This window comes from Gorilla gorilla, chromosome 20 (genome assembly GCF_029281585.2).
Source record: "Gorilla gorilla gorilla isolate KB3781 chromosome 20, NHGRI_mGorGor1-v2.1_pri, whole genome shotgun sequence".
Classification (NCBI taxonomy): Eukaryota; Metazoa; Chordata; class Mammalia; order Primates; family Hominidae; genus Gorilla; species Gorilla gorilla.
Window position 1 is genome coordinate 16,485,971 of NC_073244.2, and position 27,244 is coordinate 16,513,214.

The following is a 27,244-nucleotide window of genomic DNA, read 5'->3' on the forward strand; positions in this document are numbered from 1 at the left end:
CAGTTGCTTCTCTGCGGACCCCTGACCTGCTTCTGTCCTCAATCACAGGCACGCTGAAGACCTCATCGTAACACCATTTGCTCAGGTGAGACCTCTTCCCAAATGGTTAAGGAGAGAAGGGGCTCCAATGCTCCGCCACACTTGGGGACAGGGCCCAGCCCCACTGCCTCTCTAGGGGAACCCCACTCCTCACTGCCGCTCCCCATCCCAGGTGCTGGCCAGCCTCCGGAGCGTCCGTAGCAACTTCTCACTCCTGACCAATGTGCCGGTTCCCAGTAACAAGTAAGTGAAGGCTGGGCTGCAACAGCTGTGATCATAAGGTGAAGCATATGCGGGTTCTGCTCTCAGCCCTGCTGTGTGACCTCCGGCAGGCAGGTGACCTCTCTGAACCTCTGTTCAGACAACAGCTCCCAGAGAGCCAGAGAGCCATTGCAGGTCAAGTGCCTAAGACACAGAGGTGTTTTTTGTTTGTTTGTTTTTTGTTTTTTGTTTGTTTGTTTGTTTTGAGATCAAGTCTCACTCTGTCACACAGGCTGGAGTGCAGTAGTGCGATCTTGACTCACTGCAACCTCTGCCTCCCGGGTTCAAGCAATTCTCCTGCCTCCGCCTCCCGGGTAGCTGGGATTACAGGCATGCACCACCACACCGGGCTAATTTTTGTATTTTTAGTAGAGATGGGGTTTCACCATGTTGGCCAGGCTGGTCTCAAACTCCTGACCTTTGGTGATCCACCTGCCTCAGCCTCCCAAAGTGCTAGGATTACAGGTGTGAGCCTCTGCGCCCGGCCCAGAGGTTTTTATAAATAAAGATTTAGGGGTCTGGATGCATGGTGGTGAGGCCACAGCCACAGTCCCCAGGCCCACGCTGGGTCTTGACACCAAGTTGCTGGGCAAATGGCATTCCATGGTGCTTCTGTTGCCCTTCTGCAAAGTGATGATCACAGCCAAGCGTGCTGGCTCATGCCTGTAATCCAGCACTTTGGGAGGCCAAGGCAGGAGGTCACTTGAATTCAGGAGTTCAGGACCAGCCCAGGGGAAACAAAATGAGACCCTGTCTCTAAAAAAAAAAAAATTAGCCCAGCATGGTGGCATGTGTCTGTGGTTCCCACCTACACAGGAGGCTAAGGCAGGAGGATAGTTTTGAGCCCAGGAGGTTGAGGCTGCAGTGAGCTGTGTTCCCACCACTGCACTCCAGCCTGGGTGACAGAGCAAGACCCTGGTTCAAAAAATAAATAGATAAATAAAATGAGGATTACAATAATGCCTCCCTTCGATAACTGCTGTGAGGAGAGGAGATGATGTCTAGAAAGTGCTAGAATATTGCCCTGCGTACATAGGAGTGGACCTTAATTGTTTTAGGGCAAGAGATGTGGCTGAGAGCTGCCAGTCCTTCTGGGGGTGGGGGATAGAGACATCCTCAGGGGCTTGGAGGATTTGTGGAGAGTTAGGCAAGAGAGCAGAGATCTTGGAAGCCCAGGACCTGACCTTAAGGCGGATCAGCCACGTGGTCTTGAAGAAGCTGTTTCACCTCCTTGAGCCTCAGTTTCCACATCTATAAAATGGATTTTTCTGGGACTCATTGAGGCTGCAGGCAGAGTACATGGCAGCGTCCTTAGGACACGGTGAGTTTTCAGACAAATGAAAATTGGCACTGTTCATGAAAGCGGGAGGCAGGGACCTGGTGGGGGGACCCAGGCTGACATTGCAGCCCAATTTTTTTTTTTTTTCTGCAGGCGGTCCCCTCTGGGCGGCCCCACCCCTGTCTGCAAGGCCACGCTGTCAGGTAGCTAAGCCCAGAGGGGTGGGAAGGGGCCCCTCTTGCTGCCCCAGTGGGGGTCCCTCAGCCCCTTCCCCACCCAGCAGTCCACTCACCTGGCGAACCCCGTCACGGCGGTCTGGAGCCTCTGGGCTTCTGCCTACAGACCTTCTCAGTCACTACCCTGGCTGCCCCTTCCTTAGAAGAAACGTGTCAGCAGTTGGCCCGGGAGACTCTGGAGGAGCTGGACTGGTGTCTGGAGCAGCTGGAGACCATGCAGACCTATCGCTCTGTCAGCGAGATGGCCTCGCACAAGGTGTGCAGGTGGTGGGCAGAACCCCTGGGCGGGGCAGGCGGGGGCGGGGCCAGTGGGTAGAGCCAACCACTGGATGGGACCAGTGGGCGCGGCCTGCGGATGGAGCCAGCCATTAGGTTGTTCCTGTGGGCGGAGATAGCTACTGGGTGTGGCTGATTAAGGCAGGGCCAATCCCTGGGCGGGGGCTGGTGGAGCCGGGCCCTATGGGTGGAGCCAACCACTAGGTTAGTCCTGTAGCCGAGGCCAACTATTGGGCGTGGTCATGAGGGTGGGGCCAATCTCTGGGTAGGGTCTATGGTATGGGGTCAGTCCCTGGGTGGGGCCAACCCCTGGGCGGCAGCTTCAAGGCTTGAAGCTCCTGTAGATTATGACTTTCCCCAGGGCTGGAGGAGCCTGGTGTGTGTTGTGGGGTGGGGTGTGTCTGTCTGGTTGTACATATGTCAATAGGTGACCGTTTCCGTTGGGGGGTTTTATGCTTTTATGGTCTGCGGGGGTGTATCTGCGGCTATAGGTCTGTGTAGCTGCTGGTTTATTGGCTACGCATTTGCAGCGCTGGGGTGTTGGGAATAGATTCTGAAGAGTGGCACGCCAGTGTGTACTTGTGTAGGTGTATAGGTTTGCATGGGTAATTATGCAGGGTTATAGGTGTGTGGGGCTGTGCCAGAGGGGTGCGCATGTCTGCAGGGGAGAGTCGGACCAGATGGGAAACTGAATGTGTAGCTCTATGTGTTTGTGAATGTGTGTGTGTTTGCAGGGCTGCAGGGGTGACTGCAATGCTCCCATGTACAGTTGTGCAGACGGTGCACTGCACAACTCCAGGGGACACCATTCAGGAAGCAGGCAGTATGTGTGAATGATGCTTCCTGGAGTTGGAGAGAGTGGTAACAGCCCTTGTGGGCGGGTGCTTATCAAGAAATGATCTGTAGGTGGGAGTGTCTTTGTTGGGGGGTGCTTACAGCAGTGGGTGGAGGCTTGTATAGGAACATAGCAGTCCGAGGGCGATTGTGTCCCTGAGGGTGGATCAAGCATCTGAAATGTAGCTGTGTCTCTGGATATGGGTCTGAGGATGTTTCTGCAATGGTGTGTGTGTGTGTGTGTGTGTGTGTGTGTGTGTATTTTTGCATCTGTGAGTATATTTCCTTATGGATTTGTCGGGATATGTTTGTGTCCAAGGGCAGTGGATATTTGCAATGGTTGGAAAGTGTGTCTGTGGGTGTGTTTAGTGTGTGTCTGTAAGTGTGGCTGGCTGGGGAGGCCAAGGCGGGCGGATCACACCTGAGGTCGGGAGTTCGAGCAGCCTGACCAACATGGAGAAACCCCGTCTCTACTAAACACACAAAATTAGTCGGGTGTGCTGGAGGGTGCCTGTAATCCCAACTACTCGGGAGGCTGAGGCGGGAGAATTGCTTGAACCCGGAAGGCGGAGGTTGTGGTGAGCTGAGATCGCGCCATTGCACTCCAGCCTGGGCGACAAGAGTGAAAACTCCGTCTCAAAAAAAAAAAAAGAGAAATGTGGCTGGTATCTCGGTGTCTGTCTATAGGTGTGGGTCTGGATGTGGGTCTGGACGTGGGTCTGTGCCCTTAGATGGGGCGTGTCTGAAGGCATTTGCTATATGCTCAGCTGTGGACCTATAAGTGTGTTGGACATCAGAGTTGTGACTGTCTCCGTGTGTGTGTGTGTGTGTGTGTGTGTGTGCTGTAAGTGTACAACAGAAAGCATTTGGGTATCTGTGTATATTCAAGTGTCAAGTGCCTGGATGTGTGTGGGTGTCCCTGGAAGGTGTGTCTCAGGGTGTTTGTACATCTGTGAGTGTAAAGTGGGTGTGTGTTTCTGTCTCTGGGTGTGTCCATGGAGGGGACGGGTCCTGATGGGGACAGCCCACCTAGGTTCTGGCTGAGGCCCATGGGCTCTGATGCCCCTTTAATACCCCCCCACCCCCAGCACCACCTGACATCCCATGCAGCCTGCCAGTGCTGCAGTGAGCACACACGCACACACACGGGTGCACACACAGAGCTCCGCAGCCTCCTCCTGGGACCCTTGCCCTGCCCCCCTCCCATGGGCACGGACCCCCCACCGCCTCCACCCACTGCCGCGGGGGGGCCCGTTGGGGCCCAGGGCTGGCGGGCCATGTAACCAGGGCTGCTGCTGGGAGCGCGGAGGGGAAGGGAGCCCCCAGCCCTGCTGGGCCGGCCCAGGCCCCTCCGCGGCTCCCCCTTCCACTACCCACCTGCCCGGCACCCCCTCCCCAGTGGTTGTTAACCCCGGGACTCCCCAAGCCCAGCCTCTGTGTGCAGCAGCCCCAGGCGGGCTAAGTCTCCAAGATGCCCTTGGTGGATTTCTTCTGCGAGACCTGCTCCAAGCCTTGGCTGGTGGGCTGGTGGGACCAGGTAGGAGAGTGCAGGGTAGGGGGTGGGCGGGCATCCTGGTGAGCTGGGCCCCCGGTGTGGGCTTGTGTGTGCAGCTGTGCACGTGTGTGGCCTGGAGATGAAGCCTTGCGACTGTCTCTGTGTGTGGCCCAGGGCTGGGCGTGGATGGCGGGCAGCTGGGGGTGTGTGACTCTTCCTGGGGGTGGACTGCGGGTCCCTCACTGGGTGTGACTGTGTCAGTGCCTGGATGTGTGTGTGTGTGTCTGCGATGGTGTGTGTCTGCCTGAGTATAGGCTTGTTTGCCTGGGTCACTGTGTGGCCCTGTCTGAGATCATCTGGCTCTGACCGTGGTGTTGTGTGTTGGGTTGTGTGTCTGAGCCCAGAGCTGCCTGATATTTTGGGGACATGTGACCCCAAATGTCAGTGACCCCCTTATTTTGCATGCCCTTTGATCTGTGTGTCTGGGCTGTGTGACGCTGTGTAGGACTGAGAGCCTGTGATTGTGTGTGTGGTTGTGTGAGATTTTGTGGGTCCATCTTGTGTGGATGTGTACCCAGGGTCTCTGGGTGGCACCGGGAGGAGGAAGCACCCCGTCCAAGCCTGGGCCATGCAGGCTCACCCCTCCTGCCAAGTGTCTCTCCTGCTTCCCTGGACAGAGTCTGCTCCTGCTTTTGGGGTGCTGTGGCAGAGCTTGGGGGTGGGGAGCCAATGCCCTTTCTCCTCTGTGTACAATGTCACAGCAGAGGCCTGTGCAGAGTGGCATGGGGGGACCAGGAGGGGCCTCCAAGCCCGGTTTTGGGTATACTCTGTTCATCCGTGCATCTGTCCACCCTTCTGGGGTTGGGGGAGAGGGGGCTATGATGGGAACCCCCTCCCCCTCCCCTGGGTGATCAAACTGGGATTTCCTCAGCTCACCATTCTCCCCTACCCCGGCCAAACCTTTTTGTCCCCCAGAGCTTGGCTACCACGTTCCCTTTTTCCAAACTGAGCTGGATGCCAGGAGCCAGGACCCCCAGGATTGGGGTCCATGTCTGGGAACACTTGGGTCAGGGGCAGCTCTAGGAAGGCAAGGGTTAAGGGGCCTCCGGCTTGCCCCCCTTTTCCCCAGCTCAGCAGCTGGTTGGAGGGGGAGTTGCTAAGGAGACTCCCATCGCCATGGCGACGGGATTCTCCTGCTTCCCCATTGGCTCCCTGTTAGGCAGGAGCCCCTCCCTTCCACAGGTGCCCCTCTAGCTCCTCCTTGGGGGAGATGAGGAGGGAAGCCCCTCTTTCCTCAGGCAGGGAGGGTTATGCTGATCATGACTCCCCAAACCTGGGGACCTCCATCCAGAGCTGGGAGGAGAGGAAAGGCTGACCCCAACCCCCCAGCAGTCTTATAGGGGCTCTGTTGGCTGAGCAGAAAAATAGGAGGGACTCATGGGGTCTTCAGGCGTTCTTGGGAAGGACTGACACCCTCCCCACCACTGTGCTTCCCCCATCATTTCTTCCTTGTTGACTCCTTTACCTTAGTTCAAGAGGATGTTGAACCGTGAGCTCACACACCTGTCAGAAATGAGCAGGTCCGGAAACCAGGTCTCAGAGTACATTTCCACAACATTCCTGGGTGAGTGAGGGGAAGCACGTGGGATTGGAGGGGGGACATTTGAGGTAGAGAGGGGGCTGCCCCTGACCCTGGGTCCTGTTGCTCACATCTTCCCAGGGACTCTGACTCTCAACTCCCCAAAGGTCACAGTCACCCTATCCAAGAACCCTCATGTTCCTGATGCCTCCAAACTCTGTGGGACCCCCAGCTTCTATAGAACTCAACATTTGAAATCATCTGTGAGCTTAAAACCCTTCTAAACTTTAAAAAGCCTCCAAGCGCCGGGCGCGGTGGCTCACGCCTGTAATCCCAACGCTTTGGGAGGCTGAGGCAGGTGGATCACTTGACATCAGCAGTTTGAGACCTGCCTGGCCAACATGGTGAAACCCCATCTCTACTAAAAATACAAAAAATTAGCCAGGCATGGTGGTGGGTGCCTGTAATCCCAGCAACTCAGGAGGCTCAGGCAGGAGAATCGCTTGAACCCAGGGGGTTCAGGTTGCAGTGAGCCGAGATTGCTCCATTGCACTCCAGCCTAGGCAACAAGAGTGAAACTCTGTCTCAAAAAAAAAAAAAAAAAATTAGCCGGGCATGGTGTTGTGTGCTTGTAATCTCAGCTACTTGGGAGGCTGAGGCAAGAGAACCTCCTGAACTCAGGAGGCAGAGGTTGCAGTGAGCCAAGATCACGCCACTGCATTCCAGCCTGGGCAATAGAGTGAGACTCCGTCTCAAAACAAACAAACAAACAAACAAACAAACAAACACCTCTTTGTTTTAGCACTCACTTGAACCCGGGAGGCAGAGGTTGCAGTGAGCCGAGATCACGCCACTGCTGCACTCCAGCCTGGGCAACAGAGTGAGACTCTGTCTCAAAAAATAAACAAAAAAAAAGCCTCCAAGCTGAAAAGCCTCCTGAACTGAGTAGAACCCCAAATTCAATAGAATTTCCAAACTTGGATTGACTCCCTTCCAAACTCAGTAGACACACCCAAACTCAAGAGAGATGCCCAAACTCCGTAGAGTTCTCAAACTTAAGGGAAGTTCTGTGCTTCCGAGTCCACAAAAGGCCCCCAAACTTTAGCAACCTCCAAACTGAAAAACCCCCAAATTCAATAGGGTCTCCAAACTTGGTATGACCCCCCCCCAATTCAGTAGACTCCCAAAATGTTAGAACCCTAATCTCTAGAAGATTATCAAGCTTAAGAACCTGTAAGAGGCAGGAAGAGGCAGCTCATGCCTATAATCCCAGGACTTTGGGAGGCTGAGAAAAGAGGATAGCTTGAGCCCAGGAGTTCAAGACCAGCCTGGGCAACATAGTGAGAACCTGTCTCTACAAAAAAATTAAAAACTAGGCCGGGCGCAGTGGCTCACGCCTGTAATGCCAGCACTTTGGAAGGCCGAGGTGGGCAGATCATGAGGTCAGGAGTTCAAGACCAGCCTGACCAACATGGTGAAACGCCATCTCTACTAAAAATACAAAAATTAGCCGGGCATGTTGGCGCACACCTGTAATCTCAGCTACTCAGGAGGCTGAGGCAGAATTGCTTCAACCTGGGAGATGGAGGTTGCAGTGAGCTGAGATCGCGTCACTGCACTCCAGCCTGGGTGACACAGTGAGACTCCATCTCAAAAAAATAAATAAATAAATAAATAAATAAATAAATAAATAAATAAATAAATAGAATAAAAAACTAGTCGGGTGTGGTGTCGTGTGCCTGTGGTCCCAGCTACCTTGGAGGCTGAGGCAGGAGGATCACTTGAGCCCAGGAGTTCGAGGCTGCAGTGAGACATGATTGTGCCACTGCACTCCAGCTTGTCTCAAAAAAACTAACACCTGTAAGATTCCTAATTCAATGGAACCCCAGATGCACCAGAATACCCCGATTTCACTGGAACCCTTAAGTTCATGGGTACCTCAAAACCCTCAAGCTAGAGATATTCCCCCAAACTCAGGATAATTTAATCCTCGCAGTTTATCACCACACTCCAAAGGCCCCCAAATTCGGGAACCGCCCAGACAAGCTCAAGAAAAGTGTTGGGGCTGGGCGCGGTGGCTCACACCTGTAATCCCAGCACTTTGGGAGGCCGAGGCAGGCGGATCACTTGAGGTCAGGAGTTCAAGACCAGCCTGGCCAACATGATGAAACTCATTCTCTACTAAAAATATAAAAATTAGCCGGGCGCGATGGCGGGTGCCTGTAATCTCAGCTACTCGGGAGGCTGAGGTAGGAAAATCGCTTGAACCCGGGAGGTGGAGGCTACAGTGAGCCAGAGATCGTGCCACTGCACTCCAGCCTGGGCGACAGAGCGAGACTCTGTCTCAAGAAAAAAAGTGTTCGGTGTTTCCAGTGCTCCTACCAGTGAGAGTGTGTCTCTGAGTTCTGAGGATCCACCCAATGGGAGCATAACATGCAAATGACCCGTATTAGGCCTTTTCATTGACTAGCTAGCTCCAGGTCACAATGGGTGACCTTGGCTGAGCTCTGGAAGCCCCTGAAAGCTCAGGAAAAGGGCTCCTGGGGCTGTCCCCCAGGCAGGCTGGTGCCAAGGTGGGCGGGGGGGGGGCAGGGACATGGAGCCAGAGACCACCCTTCCCTCTTCCCAGTGATGCCACCCCCCACACCAGCACTCTTGGCCCGCATGCTGGGATCTTCCCCATCCAAAAAGGTTCCCTGGGTGTTCGGGGTAGGCAGCGGCTCTCCCTGGCATCCCCACCTCGCTTTCTGACTTCCCACGCCACTCTCCATCCATATCTGATGATCAGACTGGGGCCATCCCAGAGCCCTGGGCCCCCACTCCAGCCCACCACCTCCCGGAAGATTTCCCACATCCCCTCTGGTTTCCTGACTCTGAGTAGCCAGCGGCATCACAGCTGGAAGGGTTCTGCCCTTTCGGGTGAGCCTTCCCCGTACGTGGTAGAGGGCTGAAGAATAAGGGAGCCTCCAGGGGTGGAAGAGGTGTTCACACTTGTTCCTGCTCCCCATCTTCTGCAGACAAACAGAATGAAGTGGAGATCCCATCACCCACGATGAAGGAACGAGAAAAACAGCAAGCGCCGCGACCAAGACCCTCCCAGCCGCCCCCGCCCCCTGTACCACACTTACAGCCCATGTCCCAAATCACAGGGGTGAAAAAGTTGATGCATAGTAACAGCCTGAACAACTCTAACATTCCCCGATTTGGGGTGAAGACCGATCAAGAAGAGCTCCTGGCCCAAGTGGGTGGGGGCTCAGTAGGGGCAGGGCTGGAGGGGGTGGTCTCCTGGGGCCCTGAGAAGGACTGGGCATTGAGTTATGTCTTAGGCCAGGTTTCCCAGAAGCAGAGCTTGAGATGAGGGTTTGAGCCCATCTTGAGGCAAGCATGCTGGCTCTTTGTACCTCTGTATCATTCATTGCTTGGGGGCCGTCCCCAGGGCTGGACGTATCACCTCTTCCATGTAGCTCCTGTTGGGACTAGTCTTCTGGAAATGCAGGCAGCTGTGAGCCTTAGCAGGCAACACTCCCAGCTGCAGGGGGATTGGTGTACACACCAGTGACGCTAATCCAGACTGTGCCCCCATAGTGTCCCCAAAAGTCCAGACCGGGGTTTCACTCCTAGCTCTTCCAGGGGACAGCGGCAGTGGAAGTGATCCATCTTTGGCGGCTCACTCAGCTGAGGCTTATTGTAACCCTCTTTGAGCCACCTCCTCCAGTGAATCTTCCATTCAGTCACCTGGCCTTTAGTTATTTATTTTTATTTATTTATTTATTTTGAGATGGAGACTCGCTCTGTCGCCCAGGTTGGAGTGCAGTAGTGTGATCTCGGCTCAAGGCAACCTCCACCTCCTGGGTTCAAGCGATATTCCTGCCTCACCCTCCTGACTAGCTGGGACTAAAGGCGTGTGCCACCACACCTGGCTAATTTTTGTATTTTTAGTAGAAATGGGGTTTCACCATGTTGACCAGGCTGGTCTCGAACTCCTGGCCTCAAGTGATCCACCCGCCTTAGCCTCACAAAGTGCTGGGATTGCAGGCGTGAGCCACTGCACCCGGCCAACTGGTGTTTATTAAGCAGCTACTATGTGCTGGCCCTTTTCTGAATTCTGGAGAGACATGGAAAATAAGCCCTTCTTCCTTTCTCCCCTGGGGCTTGTGAACAGCTTAGCTAAGAGGCTGAGCTGTGCTGGGGGCCAGTCCTGCTGGGTTCCTATCCTAGCGTTGCCACTTATGAGCTGCATGATCTTGGAGAAGTCACATCGCCTCTCTCAGCCTTGGTGCCTTCACCTGCCAAATGAGATCAAGTGCTTAGAGCAATACTTGGCAGATCATAAGTACTCAAAAGACAGTGGCTGTGATTGCTTTCGCTATTTTGCAGCCCAGTAGGACGAGGGCAGTACATTCTGTGCTGTTGAACCTGTCACCCACTGGGTGAGCAATAATGGTGCTTCCTTCAGACCAAGGCTTCAAACTCCTAGGAAATGTTCTCCAGGGCCCTGAGCCTTACAGGCTCCTGACCTCTGGCCTCCGTCTCCACCAGGAACTGGAGAACCTGAACAAGTGGGGCCTGAACATCTTTTGCGTGTCGGATTACGCTGGAGGCCGCTCACTCACCTGCATCATGTACATGATATTCCAGGTGATGGGGACAGCCGGGAGTGGGCCCGGGTGAGGGGCTCAGAGCGGGGCGCTGGGGGCCGGTGGAGGTCACCACCCTGCCCCTGCCTGCTCTCAGGAGCGGGACCTGCTGAAGAAATTCCGCATCCCTGTGGACACGATGGTGACATACATGCTGACGCTGGAGGATCACTACCACGCTGACGTGGCCTACCATAACAGCCTGCACGCAGCTGACGTGCTGCAGTCCACCCACGTACTGCTGGCCACGCCTGCACTAGATGTGAGTGACTGCCCTGTGAGTGACCGTCCCTGTCTCTCTTTGTGACTGCCTCTTCAGCCTCCTGTGTGTCTCTCTGACCCTGTGTCTCTGACCTCTATCTATCTTTGACGCCATTTCTCTCTCTTTTTTTTTTCTTTTTGAGACGGAGTCTTGCTCTGCCACCCAGGCTAGAGTGCAGTGGCACGATCTCAGCTCACTGCAACCTCTGCCTCCCGGGTTCAAGTGATTCTCCTGCCTCAGCCTCCTGAGTAGCTGGGACTACAGGTGCCCACGACCACGCCTGGCTAAGTTTTTATAATATTTTTAGTAGAGATGGCGTTTCGCCAAGTTGGACAGGCTGGTCTCAAACTCCCAACCTCGTGATCCACCCACCTTGGCCTCCCAAAGTGCTGGGAGTAGAGGCGTGAGCCACTGTGCCCGGTCAAAAATCTTATTTCTTAAAAAAAAAGTTTTAGTCCAGGTGCAGTGGCTCACACCTGTAATCCCAGCACTTTGGGAGGCCAAGATGGGTGGATCACCTGAGGTTGGGAGTTTGAGACCAGCCTGACCAACATGGTGAAACACTGTCTTTACTAAAAATACAAAAATTAGCCGGGCGTGGTGGGGCACGCCTGTAATCCCAGCTACTCCAGAGGCTGAGGCAGGAGAATCGCTGGAACCCAGTAGGTGGAGGTTGCAGTGAGCCAAGATTGCGCCACTGCACTCCAGCCTGGGCAACAAAGTGAGACTTCAATTCAAAAAAAATAAAATAAAAATTGGGGGGGGCTAGGCACGGTGGCTCACACTTGTAATCCCAGTACTTTGGGAGGCCGAGGCAGGTGAATCACCTGAGGTCAGAAATGGCCAACATGGCGAAACCCTGTCTCTACCAAAAATATTTTAAAAATTAGCCGGGCGTGGTGGTGGGAGCCTGTAATCCCAGCTACTCGGGAGGCTGAACCAGGAGAGTTGCTTGAACCCAGGATGGGGAAGTTGCAGTGAGCCAAGATCGTGCCACTGCATTCCAACCTGGGCAACAAGAGCGGAATTCTGTCTCAAAAAAAAAAAAAGAAAGAAAATTAAATTTGAGACAGGGCCTTGCTATGTTGCCCAGGATGGCCTCGAACTTCTGGCCTTGAAGTCCTAGGCTCAAGTGACCCTCCCATCTCAGCCCCCTAAGTAGCTGAGACAAACAGGTGCTCACCACCATGCATGGCTTCAACTCTGTTATTCTAACATCCGTGTCTCTGCTCCCAGGCAGTGTTCACGGACCTGGAGATTCTCGCCGCCCTCTTCGCGGCTGCCATCCACGATGTGGATCACCCTGGGGTCTCCAACCAGTTCCTCATCAACACCAGTGAGTGGCCCTCGCCAGGGGCGGGGTTTGCTGAGTTGGAGGCGGTGTTGGCCAGGCTGGGGGCGGAACTAACTAGGCTGGAGGAGGGGCTGGCTGGCCTGGGGGCGGGGCTGGCTGGGCTGGAAAGGGGATGGCCGGGCAGGAGGCGGGGCTGGGGGCGGGGCTGGCTGGGCTGGAAAGGGGATGGCCGGGCAGGAGGCGGGGCTGGGGGCGGGGCTGGCTGGGCTGGAAAGGGGATGGCCGGGCAGGAGGCGGGGCTGGGGGCGGGGGTGGCTGGGCTGGAAAGGGGATGGCCGGGCTGGGGTAGAGCTGACTGGGCTGGAGGCGAGGCTGGCCGGGCTGGGGAGGGGTTAGCTAGTTGGGGGCGGAGCTGGCCCTCCTGCGGTTGGTGCTGCACACGTGGGCCCTCCCCTGACCTCCGGGCTGGGCTGCAGATTCGGAGCTGGCGCTCATGTACAACGATGAGTCGGTGCTCGAGAATCACCACCTGGCCGTGGGCTTCAAGCTGCTGCAGGAGGACAACTGCGACATCTTCCAGAACCTCAGCAAGCGCCAGCGGCAGAGCCTACGCAAGATGGTCATCGACATGGTGGGCGGGGCTGGGGCGGGACGGAGCGGGAAAGGAAGCCTAGGAGTCGAGGGCTTTGGGGAGGAGTGGGTCTGAGTCCCAGAGGAACCCTCAACCTGGACAGAGCGGGCGGCTTCTACCTGGTGAAAACTTCAGAGGCCCGGGTCAGTCTGGGGGGCGGGTGTCAGCGGCCCCAGTGACGCCCCCTTGCCCGCAGGTGCTGGCCACGGACATGTCCAAGCACATGACCCTCCTGGCTGACCTGAAGACCATGGTGGAGACCAAGAAAGTGACCAGCTCAGGGGTCCTCCTGCTGGATAACTACTCCGACCGCATCCAGGTGCCCCCACGCCCCATCATCTAAGGAGGGAGGACACTCCCACAGCCACACCTTTAGGTCTGGGTAGCTAACTGCCCCTTCCTCGGCCTCTTTCTCCCAAGTGGCCCATCTTCCTGTGTCCTTCTTTCTTTTTTTTTTGTTTGTTTTTGAGACGGAGTCTTGCTCTTGTTGCCCGGGCTGGAATGCAATGGCGCCATCTTGGCTCACCGCAACCTCCGCTTCCCGCCTCCCGCCTCCCGGGTTCAAGCGATTCTCCTGTCTCAGCCTGCCGAGTAGCTGGGATCACAGGCATACGCCACCATGCCCAGCTAATTTTGTACTTTTAGTAGAGACAGGGTTTCTCCATGTCTGTCAGGCTGGTCTCGAACTCCCGACCTCAGGTGATCCCCCCCGCCCCCCGCCTTGGCCTCCCAAAGTGCTGGGATTACAGGCATGAGACACCGCGCCCAGCCCTCTTTTTTTAAATTTATTTTTATTTACTTTGTATGTTTAAAGGAGAGTTGGGGTCTCACTATGTCACCCAGTCTGGTCTCAAACTCCTGAGCTGAAGTTATCCTCCTGTCTTGGCCTGCCAAAGTGCTGGGATAGCTGGCGTGAGCCACCACACCTGACCTCTTTCTGTCTGTCCCCTTCTCCATCTTCACTTTCCAATCCCATCTCTCTTTCCCATCTCTCCCACCATTTCCTCCCATTTCCCCCAATTCCTCCTTTCTTCTCATCAACCCCTTCCAGGTCCCCTGTCCCTCTCCCTAACCATCTTCTCTTCCCTCACCCCCCTTCCGACTCCTCCCATATTTTCTCAATCTCTCACACACCTCTCCCTGTTACCTCCTCTGTTCTCTGTTCTCCCCACCTTCTCTCCCTACTCCCTCCCTCCCCAGGTGGGAGATAAGAAAGCCTGAAAGCTGGGTGTGGTGGCTCACGCCTATAATCTCAACTACTCCAGAGGCTGAGGCAGGAGGACTGTTTGAGGCCAGGAGTTTGAGACCAGCCAGAGCAACATTGCAAGATCCTCTTTTCCTTTCCTTTCCTTATCTTTCCTTTCCTTTCCTTTCCTGTCCTGTCCTGTCCTGTCCTGTCCTTTCCTTTCCTTCTTCTTTCTCTTTCTTCTTTTCTGTTTTTGGTTTTTTCTTTTTTTGAGATCGGGTCTCTCTGTCACCCAGGCTAGAGGGCACGGATCTTGGTTCCCTGCAAACTCCGCCTCCTGGGCTGAAGCAATTCTCCTGCCTCAGCCTCTAGCGTAGCTGGGATTACAGGTGCCTACCACCAGACCTGGCTAATTTTTGTATTTTTAGTAGAGATGGGGTTTCGCCATCTTGGCCAGGCCGATCTCAAACTCATGACCTCAAGTGATTTGCCCACCTTGGCCTCCCAAAGTGCTGTGATTACAGATGTGAGCCACCGCGCCCAGCCCCATTCTTTTTTTTTTTTTTTTTTTTTCTGAGATGGAGTCTCACTCTGTCGCCCAGGCTGGAGGGCAGTGGCTTGATCTCGGCTCACTGCAACCTCCGCCTCCTGGGTTCAAGCAATTCTCCTGCCTCAGCCCCACTATAACTGGGATTACAGGCATGCGCCACCATGCCTGGCTAATTTTTTTGTATTTTTAGTAGAGACAGGGTTTCACCATGTTGGCCAGGCTGGTCTTGAACTCCTGACCTCATGATCCACCCACCTCAGCATCCCAAAGTGCTGGAATTACAGGCGTGAGCCACAGTGCCTGGCCCCCATTTCTTAAAAAAGAAAGAATGCCTGAGGTCTCAGACTGGGACAGAGGCATAGCCTCTGAAGTTTCCCCTGTGCCCCAACCCCATGCAGGTCCTCCGGAACATGGTGCACTGTGCAGACCTCAGCAACCCCACCAAGCCGCTGGAGCTGTACCGCCAGTGGACAGACCGCATCATGGCCGAGTTCTTCCAGCAGGGTGACCGAGAGCGCGAGCGTGGCATGGAAATCAGCCCCATGTGTGACAAGCACACTGCCTCCGTGGAGAAGTCTCAGGTACAGGCTCGGGGCATTGATGGACGGGGACAGGGTGGGTCTCCCCAGCCCATCTTGGCCTGAAGTTCTGAGGCCCAGGAGCTCCTCCCCTGCCTTTCCACAATGCCAAGTTGTCCTGTTTTTTGTTTTGTTTTGTTTTTGAGACGGAGTCTCATTCTATTGCCCAGGCTGGAGTACAATGGCACGATCTTGGCTCACTGCAACCTCCGCCTCCCAGGTTCAAGTGATTCTCCTGCCTCAGCCTCCCAAGTATCTGGGATTACAGGCGTGCACCACCATGCCTGGCTAATTTTTGTATTTTTAGTAGAGATGGGGTTTCACCATGTTGGCCAGGCTGGTCTTGAACTCCTGACCTTGTGATCTACCTGCCTTGGCCTCCCAAAATGCCAGGATTACAAGCATGAGCCACTGCGCCCAGCCTCCTGTTTTTCTTTTATTTAGGTTTTATTTATTTATTTTGAGACCAGGTCTTGCACTGTTGCCCAGGGTGGCATGCAGTGGTGTGATCATAGCTCACTGCAGCCTTGAATTCCTGGGCTCAAGCGATCCTCCTGCCTCAGCCTCCAGATTAGCTGGGAATACAGGTGCACACCACCACACCTGGCTAGTTTTTTAAAATTTTTTGTCGAGACAGGGATTTGCTATGTTGCCAGTCTTGTCTTGAACTCCTGGGCTCAAACCTTGGCTTCCCAAAGTGCTGGGATATGGGGTGAGTCACCATACCTGGCCTTGTTTTCATTTTTCTTTTTCTTTTTTTTCTGAGACAGGGTCTCATTGTGCCACCCAGGCTGGAGTGCAGGGGTGTGATCTTGGCTTACTGCAACCTCCACCTCCTGGGCTAAAATGATCCTCCACCCCCGCCTCCAGAGTGGCTGGGACTACAGGCGTGCACCACCACACTCGGCTAATTTTTGTATTTTTCATGGAGATGGGGTTTTGTCATGTTGCCCAGGCTGGTCTCGAACTCCTGGGCTCACTCAATCTGCCTCCCTCAGCCTCCCAAAGTGCTGGGATTACAGGGGTGAGCCACCCTGCCTGGCCCCTCCCCACTTTATATCCTCCCTGGTGAAACCCAACCATCTGAGTTTGATGTCTCTGCCCGTCCAGACCTGAGTTTCTAGGCCTCAGCACTGTTGACATTTGGGTGATCATTTTTTGTGCTACGAGCTGCCCTGGGTATTACAGGATTCTTAGCAGAATCCCTGGTCTCTACCCACTAGATGCCAGAAGTATTCCCCTGCTCTTTTTTTTTTTTTTTTTTTTTTTTGAGACAGAGTTTCCCTCTTGTCGCCCAGGCTGGAGTACAGTGGTGCAGTCTCAGCTCACTGCAACCTCCACCTCCCGGGTTCAAGTGATTCTCCTGCCTCAGCCTCCCGAGAAGCTGGAATTACAGGCATGCGCCACCACGCCCAGCTAATTTTGTATTTTTAGTAGAGACGGTGTTTCTCCATGTTGGTCAGGCTCGTCTCGAACTCCTGACCTCAGGTGATCCGCCCACCTCGGCCTCCCAAAGTGCTGGGATTACAGGCATAAGCCACCGCGCCCAGCCTCCCCCTGCTCATTTGTAAAGACCAAAAATTCCTCCAGACATTGCCAAATGTCCCCTAGGTGTGCAAAATCACTCACACACACCCCATGGAAAACTAATTTTATACACTTTATAATGTAGTTATGTTCATAGGCAACTTCATAGCAATAGTTTGTGGATTTAGCTTTTTTTTTTTTTTTTGAGATGAAGTCTCACTCTTGTCCCCCAGGCTGGAGTGCAATGGCGCGATCTTGGCTTACTGCAACCTCTGCCTCCTGGGTTCGAGCGATTCTCCTGCCTCAGCCTCCTGAGTAGCTGGGATTACATGTGCCCACCACCATGCCCTGCTAATTTTTGTATTTTTAGTAGAGACACGGTTTCACCATGTTGGCCAGGCTGGTCTTGAACTCCAGACATCAGGTGATCCACACACCTCAGCCTCCCAAAGTGCTGGGATTACAGGCCTGAGCCACTGCATCTGGCCTACTTTTTTTTTTTTTTTTCCTGAGACGGAGTCTCGCTCTGATGCCTAGGCTGGAGTGCAATGGCACAATCTCGGCTCACTGCAACTTCCACCTCCCAGGTTCAAGCAATTCTCCCTGCCTCAGCCTCCCGAGTAGCTGGAATTGCATTTAGCTTTTTAAAAAATAGGCCAGGTGCAGTGGCTCACGCCTGTAATCCCAGCACTTTGGGAGGCTGAGGTGGGTGGATCACCTGAGGTCAAGAGCTCGAGACCAACCTTGTCAACATGGTGAAACCCCATCTCTACAAAAACAAGCCAGGCATGGTGGCACACGTTTGTAGTCCCAGATACTTTGGAGGCTGAGGCAGGAGAATCGCTTGAACCCAGGAGGCAGAGATTGCAGTGAGCCAAGATCGTACCCTTGCACTGCAGCCTGGGTGACAGAGTGAGACTGTGTCTTCAAAAAAAAAAAGAAAGAAAAGAAAAACAGAAAAATACATACAGGGTTGGGCACAGTGGCTGTCACCTCTAATCCCAACACTTTAGGAGGCCAAGATAGGCAGATCGCTTGAGCTCAGGAGTTTGAGACCAGCCAAGGCAATGTGACGACACCCGGTCTCTACAAAAAATACAGTAATTAACTGAGTGTGGTAACGTGCGCCTTTAGTCCCAGCTACTGGGGAGACTGAGGTGGGAGGATCGCTTGAGCCCGGGAGTTCAAGGCTGCAATGAGCTATGATTACACCACTGCACTCCAGCCTGGGTGACAGAGTGAGACACTGTGTCCAAAAAAAAAAAAAAAAAAGGCCAGGTTCAGTGGCTCATGCCTGTAATCCCAGCACTTTGGGAGGCCGAGGCGGGCGGATCACAAGATCAGGAGATCTAGACCATCCTGGCTAACACAGTGAAACCCCGTCTCTACTAAAAATAGAAAAATTAGCCAGGCACGATGGCGGGCGCCTGTAGTCCCAGCTACTCGGGAGGCTGAGGCAGGAGAATGGCGTGAGCCCGGGAGGCGGAGCTTGCAGTGAGCCGAGATCGAGGCACTGCACTCCAGCCTGGGTGACAGAGCAAGACTCCATCTCAAAAAAAAAAAAAAAAAAAGTGTGTGTGTGTGTGTGTGTGTAAACTGCATCAATGTATACATTTTTTTGTTTTTGTTTTTGAGACGGAGTCTTGCTCTGTCACCCAGGCTGGAGTGCAGTGGTGCGATTGCAGCTCATTGCAATCTCCGCCTCCCAGGTTCAAGCGATTCTATCTCAGCCTCCCAAGTAGCTGAACTACAGGCATGCACCACCACAACCAGCTAATTTTTGTATTTTTGGTAGAGATGCGGTTTCACCATGCTGGCCAGGCTGGTCTCGAACTCCTGACCTCAAATGATCTGACTGCCTCAGCCTCCCAGAGTGCTGGGATTATAGACATGAGCCACCATGCCCGGCCCATAAGCATGTTTTTCATTTCATTAGCTCCCAGAATGTGGTGGTATCATCCACCCCATAGGCCGCCCATTTATACTTTCTTCCCCTCCACCAGGTGGGTTTTATTGACTACATTGTGCACCCATTGTGGGAGACCTGGGCGGACCTTGTCCACCCAGATGCCCAGGAGATCTTGGACACTTTGGAGGACAACCGGGACTGGTACTACAGCGCCATCCGGCAGAGTCCATCTCCGCCACCCGAGGAGGAGTCAAGGGGGCCAGGCCACCCACCCCCGCCTGACAAGTTCCAGTTTGAGCTGACGCTGGAGGAGGAAGAAGAGGAAGAAATATCAATGGCTCAGATACCGTGCACAGCCCAAGAGGCATTGACTGCGCAGGGATTGTCAGGAGCCGAGGAAGCTCTGGATGCAACCATGGCCCGGGAGGCATCCCCGGCCCAGGAGTCATTGGAAGTTATGGCACAGGAAGCATCCCTGGAGGCCGAGCTGGAGGAAGTGTATTTGACACAGCAGGCACAGTCCACAGGCAGTGCACCTGTGGCTCGGGATGAGTTCTCGTCCCAGGAGGAATTCGTGGTTGCTGTAAGCCACAGCAGCCCCTCTGCCCTGGCTCTTCAAAGCCCCCTTCTCCCTGCCTGGAGGACCCTGTCTGTTTCAGAGCATGCCCCGGGCCTCCCGGGCCTCCCCTCCACGGCGGCCGAGGTGGAGGCCCAACGAGAGCACCAGGCTGCCAAGAGGGCTTGCAGTGCCTGCGCAGGGACATTTGGGGAGGACACATCCGCACTCCCAGCTCCTGGTGGCGGGGGGTCAGGTGGAGACCCTACCTGATCCCCAGACCTCTGTCCCTGTTCCCCTCCACTCCTCCCCTCACTCCCCTGCTCCCCCGACCACCTCCTCCGCTGCCTCAAAGACTCTTGTCCCTCCTGAGAAAAAAGAAAACGAAAAGTGGGTTTTTTTTTTTCTCTTTTCTTTTTTTCCCCTTTCCCCCCTGCCCCCACCCACGGGGCCTTTTTTTGGAGGTGGGGGCTGGGGAATGAGGGGCTGAGGTCCCGGAAGGGATTTTATTTTTTTGAATTTTAATTGTAACATTTTTAGAAAAAGAACAAAAAAAGAAAAAAAAAAAAAGAAAGAAACACAGCAACTGTAGATGCTCCTGTTCCTGGTTCCCGCTTTCCACTTCCAAACCCCTCCCCTCACCTTCCCCCACTGCCCCCCAAGTTCCAGGCTCAGTCTTCCAGCCGCCTGGGGAGTCTCTACCTGGGCCTAAGCAGGTGTGGGGCCTCCTTCTGGGCTTTTCTTCTGAATTTTAGAGGATTTCTAGAACGTGGTCAGGAATAGCCATTCTAGGCGGGGCTGGGGCCAGGGTGGGGGCAGTCACTGTGGGAGGTCCCAGCTCCAGCCCCCCTCTGGTTTGCTGCCTCCTCTCCCCCCTAAAAAAGTCTTCCGCTTGATTTTGCACAATCCCGGCGATACTCCTGGCGATACTGGCTAGAAAGTCAGGGAGCTGGGGGAGCTGTTCACTTTAGGATACGGGGGTGGTGTGGAAGGGGGCGTTCACACCGCCAGCCTCGGGCCTGGGATTTGAGGAGGGCCCTAGACCTCCTCCACTCTCCATCCCCTTTCCCTTCCACTTTGGGTTCACTTTGAATTTTCTCCGTTTTTTGGGGCGGTGGCTCTGATCCACTCACCCCCCGCCCCCCGCCCCACTTCTAGCTGCTTCTCCTCTTGTTTCTGCCTTAATAATTCCCACGGCCACAGGCAAGGGGGTTGCAGTGGCCGCCTGCACCTTGGGTGAGGCAGGGCCAGGCGCCCAGAACCCCCATCCTGGCCGCACCCCCCTTTCCAGGGTCCTCCAGACCCCACCTTCCACACTCTGATCACAGCCCCCCTACCTTTTGCCCTAGGAGGAAGCAATAATGGTGTATACCCTCATTCTCATTCCTGGGCAACCCTTCCTTACACCCTGGCACCAAAATAATTTCTCCTCCATCCGTACCTTGCCGAGCCTCTCCCTCCCCCCCAGCTAGTCCCTGAGCAATACGGCAGACAGATGCAAGACCATTTTTCTCCAAGCCATGGGGGACTGTTTGGAAGGAAAGACCCCCTCTCTCCCTCCTCCCCTCGCCCTCGGCCTGGTTCTGCAGCTGGACCGACCTCATTCATCGCCTGCCCCCTACCCAATTCTGAGCACACGGTACTGTAGCCCCCAGTTCCTCCCTAGCCTTCCATCCCTCTGTCCACCCCAGGGGGAGGTAACCCCGCACTCACACCCCCTTGATGCTGTCTGTACAGGGTTCATATTTTGTAGCGAAAGTCGTTTTTGTCCCAGCCGGCGATCGGAGTGGGCCTTTTCTTTCTTTTTGTTCATTCTTTACCTTTTTTTCTTTTCTTTCTTTCTTTTTTGTACATACTGTAAGGTTGGTTTGTAAATTATTCTACGGAGGCAAAAAGGGAAAATAAAAACTTGCCCTTCCCTGGCTGACCCAGTCGGGAAGGTAGGGAAGGAGGTCTCCCGTTGGGAGAGTCTCTGTTCCTGCTGTATTATACAAACTGTACCATAGTCCTGGGAAAAGGGTGGACTCACCGCTGTTGTTTTATGGGAAGTCGTGTCATCCTAGGGGTTGGGGCTGGGCAGAGCCTGTCCCCTCCCCCTTCTCCAGGAGCCAGGGGGTGACTGGAGAGACAGACCCACCCCCAAGCAGGGCTCCTCTCCCCAGGGTGGGCACAGGACCTCTGTAAGCTGCTTGTGTATTGTCCACTTTGACGATCAGTCATTCGGTCCGTTGATCAATAATCCTTCGATCTTGTCTCCAATTAAACCGAGGCTTTCACCGATTTTCCTGGCTGATGTGGCTTCATTCCCCATGTTGTTTGTTGAGGTGTCTCCCCGCTGCACCGTCTGCTTGGGTTGGGGAGGGAGTTTCTGTCCCTACTTGTTCCCCAGAAGACGGAATTGTGAAGTAGAGCTTGGACAGAGATATTCCCCAGCCTGAGTCAGGTTATAAAATGGAAATTCAAGCCATGCAGGGTTTGTTTTGTTTTGTTTTGTTTTTGAGATGGAGCTTCCCTCTTGTTGCCCAGGATGGAGTGCAATGGCGCCATCTCGGCTCACTGCAAGCTCCGCCTCCCGGGTTCAAGCGATTCTCCTGGCTCAGCCTCCCGAGTAGCTGGGATTACAGGCGCCCGCCACCATGTCTGGCTAATTCTTTGTATTTGTCATAGAGATGGAGTTTCACCATGTTGGTCAGGCTGGTCTCAAACTCCTGACTTTGGGAGATCCACCCGCCTCAACCTCCCAAAGTGCTGGGATTACAGGCGTGAGCCATTGCACCCAGCCCCATGCAGTATTTAAAAGGGAAAAGATGTGGCTGGGCGCGGTGGCTCATGCCTGTAATCCCAGCACCTTGGGAGGCCGAGGCGGGCGGATCATGAGGTCAGGAGTTTGAGACCAACCTGGCCAATATAGTGAAACCCTGTCTCTACTAAAAAATACAAAAATTAGCTGGGCGTGGTGGTGTGCACCTGTAGTCCCAGCTACTTGGGAGGCTGAGGCAGAATAGCTTGAACCCAGGAGGCGGAGGTTTCAGTGAGCTGAGATCATGCCACTGCACTCCAGCCTGTGTGACAGAACAAGACTTTGTCTCGAAAAAAAAAGGCAAAAGACTACCCAGCGCAAAGGCTCATGCCTGTAATCCCAGTGTTTTGGGAGGCCGAGATCAGCGCAGGAGTTCAGGACAAGCCTGGGCAACATAGTGAGACCCTGTCTCTATTAAAAATTTTAAAAATTGGCCAGGCACGGTGCCTCATGCCTGTAATCCCGGCACTTTGGGAGGCCGAGGCGGCTGGATCACCTGAGGTCAGGGGTTCGAGACCAGCCTGACCAACATGGTGAAACCCTGTCTCTACTAAAAATACAAAAATTAGCTGGGCATGGTGGTGCATTCCTGTAATCCCAGCTACTCAGGAGGCTGATACAGGAGAATTGCTTGAACCCGGGAGGCGGAGGTTGCAGTGAGCCGAGATTGTGCCACTTGTACTCCAGCCTGGGTGACAGAGCGAGACTCTGTCTCAAAAAAAAAAAAAAAAATTTAAAAGTTAGCCGGTAGTGGTGGACCATCCCTGTGGTCCCAGGTACTTGGAAGGCTGAGGCAGGAGGATTGCTTGAGCCTGGGAGGTAGAGGTTGCAGTGAGACGTGCCCATGCCACTGCACTCCAGCCTGGACAACAAGAGCAAAACTCTCTACCAAAAAAAATACAATTAATGGCATGGTCTCTCTCTGTTTTCCAGGCTGAAGTGCTGTGGCACAATCAGCTCCCTATAGCCTTGAACTTCTGGGTTCTAGAGATCCTCCTGCCTCACCCTACCTAGTAGCTGGGATTACAGGTGGATGCCACCACACCTGGCCTAACCCACATACTTGAATGCTGTTAATTCCACTCACAGAGCCTAATTTTCCCACATTTATTAGGCTTTTTTTTTTTGGTGGCAGAGACTCTATCACCCAGTCTATAGTGCAGTGGTATGACATGATCATAGTTCACTGCAGCCTCAACCTCCTGGACTTCAGTGATCTTCCTGCCTCAGCCTCCCATGTAGGCAGGACCATAGGCGGGTGCCACCACGCCCGGCTAATTTATTTTTTATTTTGTAGAGACAGGGTCTCGCTTTGTTGCCCAGGCTGGTCTCAAACTCCTGGGCTCAAGCAGTCTTCCCACCTTGGCCTCCCAAAGTGCTGGGATTACAGGAGTGAGCCACCATACCCAGCCCTTTTAGGCTGATTAACAAGCCCCTGGTTTTACCAATAGAAGGTTTCTGACATTCATTATACTAATGAGCAAAACTTCTGAATATAGATAAAGATATGGATAGTGGAAATGTTTGTGATTTGGACCTTGATTAGAATACTGGCTGCCTCAGCTGGGCGTGGTGGCTCACTCCTGTAATCCCAGCACTTTGGGAGGCCGAGGCAGGTGGATCACCTGAGGTCAGGAGTTCAAGACCAGCCTGACCAACATGGTGAAACCCTGTCTCTACTAAAAATACAAAAATTAGCTGAGCGTGGTGGCACGTGCCTGTAGTCCCAGCTACTCAGGAAGCTGAGACAGGAGAATTGCTTGAACCTGGGAGCTGCAGGTTGCAGTGAGCCCAGATTATACCACTGCACTTCAGCCTGGGTGACAGATCGAGACTCCATCTCAAAAAAAGAAGAAAAAAAAAAAAAGAATACTGGCTGCCTCTGGGGCTTAATAAACCAGATGCACATGAATACACACAGTGCTTGAGTAGGTAGACACAAGGGGGCACTAGACATATATTTTTATACCATGCATGTTCTGAAACAAATGAGAGCATCTTGCGTGGGTCCAAGGAAAAGTCCACCTGCCTACTCTGCCATTTGTTTCTAGTCCAGGGACTCTGAGATTTTTTTCTATTTTTCTTTTCTTTTTTTTTTTTTAGACGCGGATTGGTTCTGTCACCCAGCCCGGAGTGCAGTGGCATGATCAGGGCTCACTGTAGCCTAGACCCTCTGGGCCCAAGTGATACTCCCACCTTAGTCTCCTGAGTAGCTGGAATGATAGGTGTGCACCACCAAGCCCAGCTTTTTTTCTTTTTTTTTGGTAGAGATGGGGATCTCTTTATGCTGACCAGGCTGGTCTTGAACTCCTGGGCTCGAGAGACAATCTGATTGGTGATCTTGGGGGCGATCTCTCTGAGCTTCACTTGTTTCTTCTACTAAATGGGGATATATTTGCTGGGTGTAGTTGTGCGCACCTGTAGTCCCAGCTACTCCGGAGGCTGAGGCAAGAGGATCACTTGAGCCCAGGAGGTCGAGGCTGCAGTGAACTGTGATTGTGCCAGTGCACTCTAGTCTGGGTGACAGAGTGAGACACTGCCTCAAAAAAAAAAAAAAAAAGTAAATAAATAAAATGGGGCCAGGTGTGGTGGCTCACACCTGTAATCCCAGCACTTTGGGAGGCTGAGGCAGGCGGATCACCTGAGGTCAGGAGTTAGAGACCAGCCTGGCCAACTTGGTGAAACCTTGTCTGTACTAAAAATACAAAAATTAGCCAGGCGTCCTGGCGGAGATCTATAATCCCAGCTACTGGGGAGTCTGAGGCAGGAGAATCACTTGAACCCGGGAGGCAGAGGTTGCAGTGAGCCAAGATCGCAACATTGCACTCCAGCCTGGGCAACAAGAGTGAAACTCCATCTCAAAAAAAAAGAATTAATTATTTAAATAAAATGGGATAATGACAGTTACAGAGTTAAACAGTTGCTCTATAGTACGGTTTGGCTAGTAAAACTTTCTTTAAAAAAAAAAAAAAGGTGTAGAGATGGGGTCTCACCATGTTACATGCCCAAGCTGATCTCCTCGAAGTCCTGGGCTCAAGCAATCCTCCTGCCCCAGCCTCCCAAAGTGCTAGGATTACTAGCACTTTGACCCTAAAATCAGGTGTGAGCCACTGTTCCCGACCTCAGTAAAACTTTCTGTGGTAACAGGAATATTCTTTATCTGTGCTATCCAACAAGTCAGCAACTAGTCACATGTGGCTATTGCGCCCTTGAAATGTGGCCAGTTTTAATTTCCGGCCACAGTGGTGGCCAGAAGCTACTGTATTGGAGTTAAATTCTAAAAATTCAGCCAGAGTTAATGGAAAATATTTAGGCTATACAAAGAGTTGTTTGACAACAGCTGTAAAGATTCAGAGAAGATAGAACCTAGAAAAGTGGGAGGAGAGAAGCAGAGCTCGAAAACTAGGTAGAAGTTTTCAGGGAATCTGAACTTTGCGAGAAGCGAAAAGGAGACACAGACATTTTCCCCAGGGACTTTCAAAGGGAGGCAGAGTCGGGAAAAGGGCTTTGGGCTGGGGGTCAGGAGGTGACAGCACTAATTCTAGCTTGCAGTGGACTGTGGGTGACCTTAGACGAGATTTCTCCTTCCAGGCCCCAGTTTCCCCAAGTGTAAAAGGGTGGGCCGGGTGAGGTGGCCCACGCCTGTAATCCCAGCACTTTGGAAGGCCGAGGCGGGTGGATCACCTGAGGTCAGGAGTTCGAGACCAACCTGGCCAACATGGAGAAACCCCCGTCTCTCTAAAACCCCAAAACTTATCCAGGCATGGTGGCGCACACCTGTAGTCCCAGCTACTCAGGAGGCTGAGGCAGGAGAATCGCTTGAACCCGGGAGGCATAGGTTGCAGTGAGTGGAGATTGTGCCATTGCACTCAAGCCTGGGCAACAAGAGTGAAACTCTGTCTCAAAAAAAAAAAAAAAGGCAATGACACGTGACCATCAGCTGGCTCTCCCGGGTGGGGAATTCACCTTTTTTCCAGCAAAGGTGAACAAGGGCAGTGGGGCACAGCAGGGAGGCCACGTAATCTGAAGGAGGCCAGGGGAACCTGGGGAAGGAGTGGAGTCGGTTCATTATCTGAAATTGACATCAAGGCTTGCAGGCTTCCGGGTACTGGTCTTGAGCAAACGGCTCCGCCTCTCCCAGACTTAAGAGGGCTCTGTCCTGTGCTAAACTTTTTAAGAAGATTATCTCATTGACTCTCCAGCTGTTCTTGAGATATGGACTATCATTGGTTCCATTTTGCAACTGAAGAAACTGAGGGCTGGGATGAGATCGCACAATATGGAGAAAATTCGAGGAAATAAGACGAGGACCTCCCTTCACCCAGTGCCTGTTCAACAGTGATAGCTGTCCCCATACTTTTATTTTATTTCAGGTGCACGAAATCTTGAGATGTAGGTAGTATTTCTCCCTCTTTAACAGCATAAAAACGTGTCAGTGCCGGCCAGGTGTGGTGGCTCACGCCTGTAATCCCAGCACTTTGGACGTGGTGGTGGGCACCTGTAATCCCAGCTACTCGGGAGGCTGAGGCAGGAGAGTCCCTTGAACCTGGAAGGTGGAGGTTGCAGTGAGCTGAGATCACGCCACTGCACTCCAGCCTGGGCAACAAGAGTGAAATTCCATCTCAAAAAAAAAAAAAAAAAAGTCAATGCAAATCAAAATAAGACATGTATTTTTTATTTTCTTTTGCAAAGCTTTTCACAGCTCATTTCTGTTCGTGCAAGCTAGAACATACAGCTTTCCAGGAATGGTCTGACAATATTTATCAAAAACATAACCAGCTGGGCGCAGTGGCTCTTGCCTGGAATCTCAGCACTTTTGGAGGCTGAGGTGGGAGGATCATTTAAGCCTAGGAATTCAAAAGCAGCCTGGGTGACATAGTGAGACATGTCTTTCTTTCTTTCTTTCTTTCTTTCTTTCTTTCTTTCTTTCTTTCTTTCTTTCTTTCTTTCTTTCTTTCTTTCTCTTTTTCTTTCTTTCTTTCTCTTTTTCTTTCTTTCTTTCTTCTTTCTTTCTTTCTTTCCTTCCTTCCTTCTTCCTTCTTCCTTCTTTCCTTCCTTCCTTCCTTCTTTCTTTTCTTTCTTTCGAGACAAGATCTCACTCTGTTATCCAGGCTCCAGGCTGCAGTGGCTCGTTGCAGACTCAACCCCCTTAGGCTCAGGTGATCCTCCCAACTCAGCCTCCCAAGTAGCTGGTACTAGAAGCATCTGCCACCATGCCAGGCTAAATTTTTTTTTTTTTTTTTTTTTTTGCTCTTTTGTAGAGATGGAGTCTTGCCATGTTGCCCAGGCTGGTCTCAAACTCCTGGACTCAAGCG

General features: G+C 53.1%; 1 protein-coding gene across 7 annotated transcripts in view; it reads left to right on the plus strand.

Annotated features, from left to right (window-relative positions):
* Nucleotides 1-21,410, plus strand: part of PDE4A (phosphodiesterase 4A) — a 65,392-nt gene extending 43,982 nt beyond the window's left edge. For 6 of the 7 annotated variants that reach the window (XM_055371658.2, XM_055371659.1, XM_055371657.2 and 3 more), the window contains 13 exons: nt 49-85; nt 212-282; nt 1,733-1,782; nt 1,959-2,071; nt 5,951-6,044; nt 9,017-9,240; nt 10,539-10,637; nt 10,734-10,898; nt 12,135-12,234; nt 12,669-12,823; nt 13,020-13,142; nt 14,958-15,140; nt 18,668-21,410. In XM_055371658.2, coding sequence (XP_055227633.1) covers nt 49-85; nt 212-282; nt 1,733-1,782; nt 1,959-2,071; nt 5,951-6,044; nt 9,017-9,240; nt 10,539-10,637; nt 10,734-10,898; nt 12,135-12,234; nt 12,669-12,823; nt 13,020-13,142; nt 14,958-15,140; nt 18,668-19,402 — 2,149 coding nt within the window. In that variant the 3' untranslated portion in view covers nt 19,403-21,410. Of the gene's footprint in view, nt 1-48; nt 86-211; nt 283-1,732; nt 1,783-1,958; nt 2,072-4,038; nt 4,463-5,950; nt 6,045-9,016; nt 9,241-10,538; nt 10,638-10,733; nt 10,899-12,134; nt 12,235-12,668; nt 12,824-13,019; nt 13,143-14,957; nt 15,141-18,667 lie in introns of those variants that run through there. The other variant, XM_055371662.2, reaches the window with a different exon arrangement.
* The last annotated feature ends 5,834 nt before the right edge of the window (nt 21,411-27,244 follow it).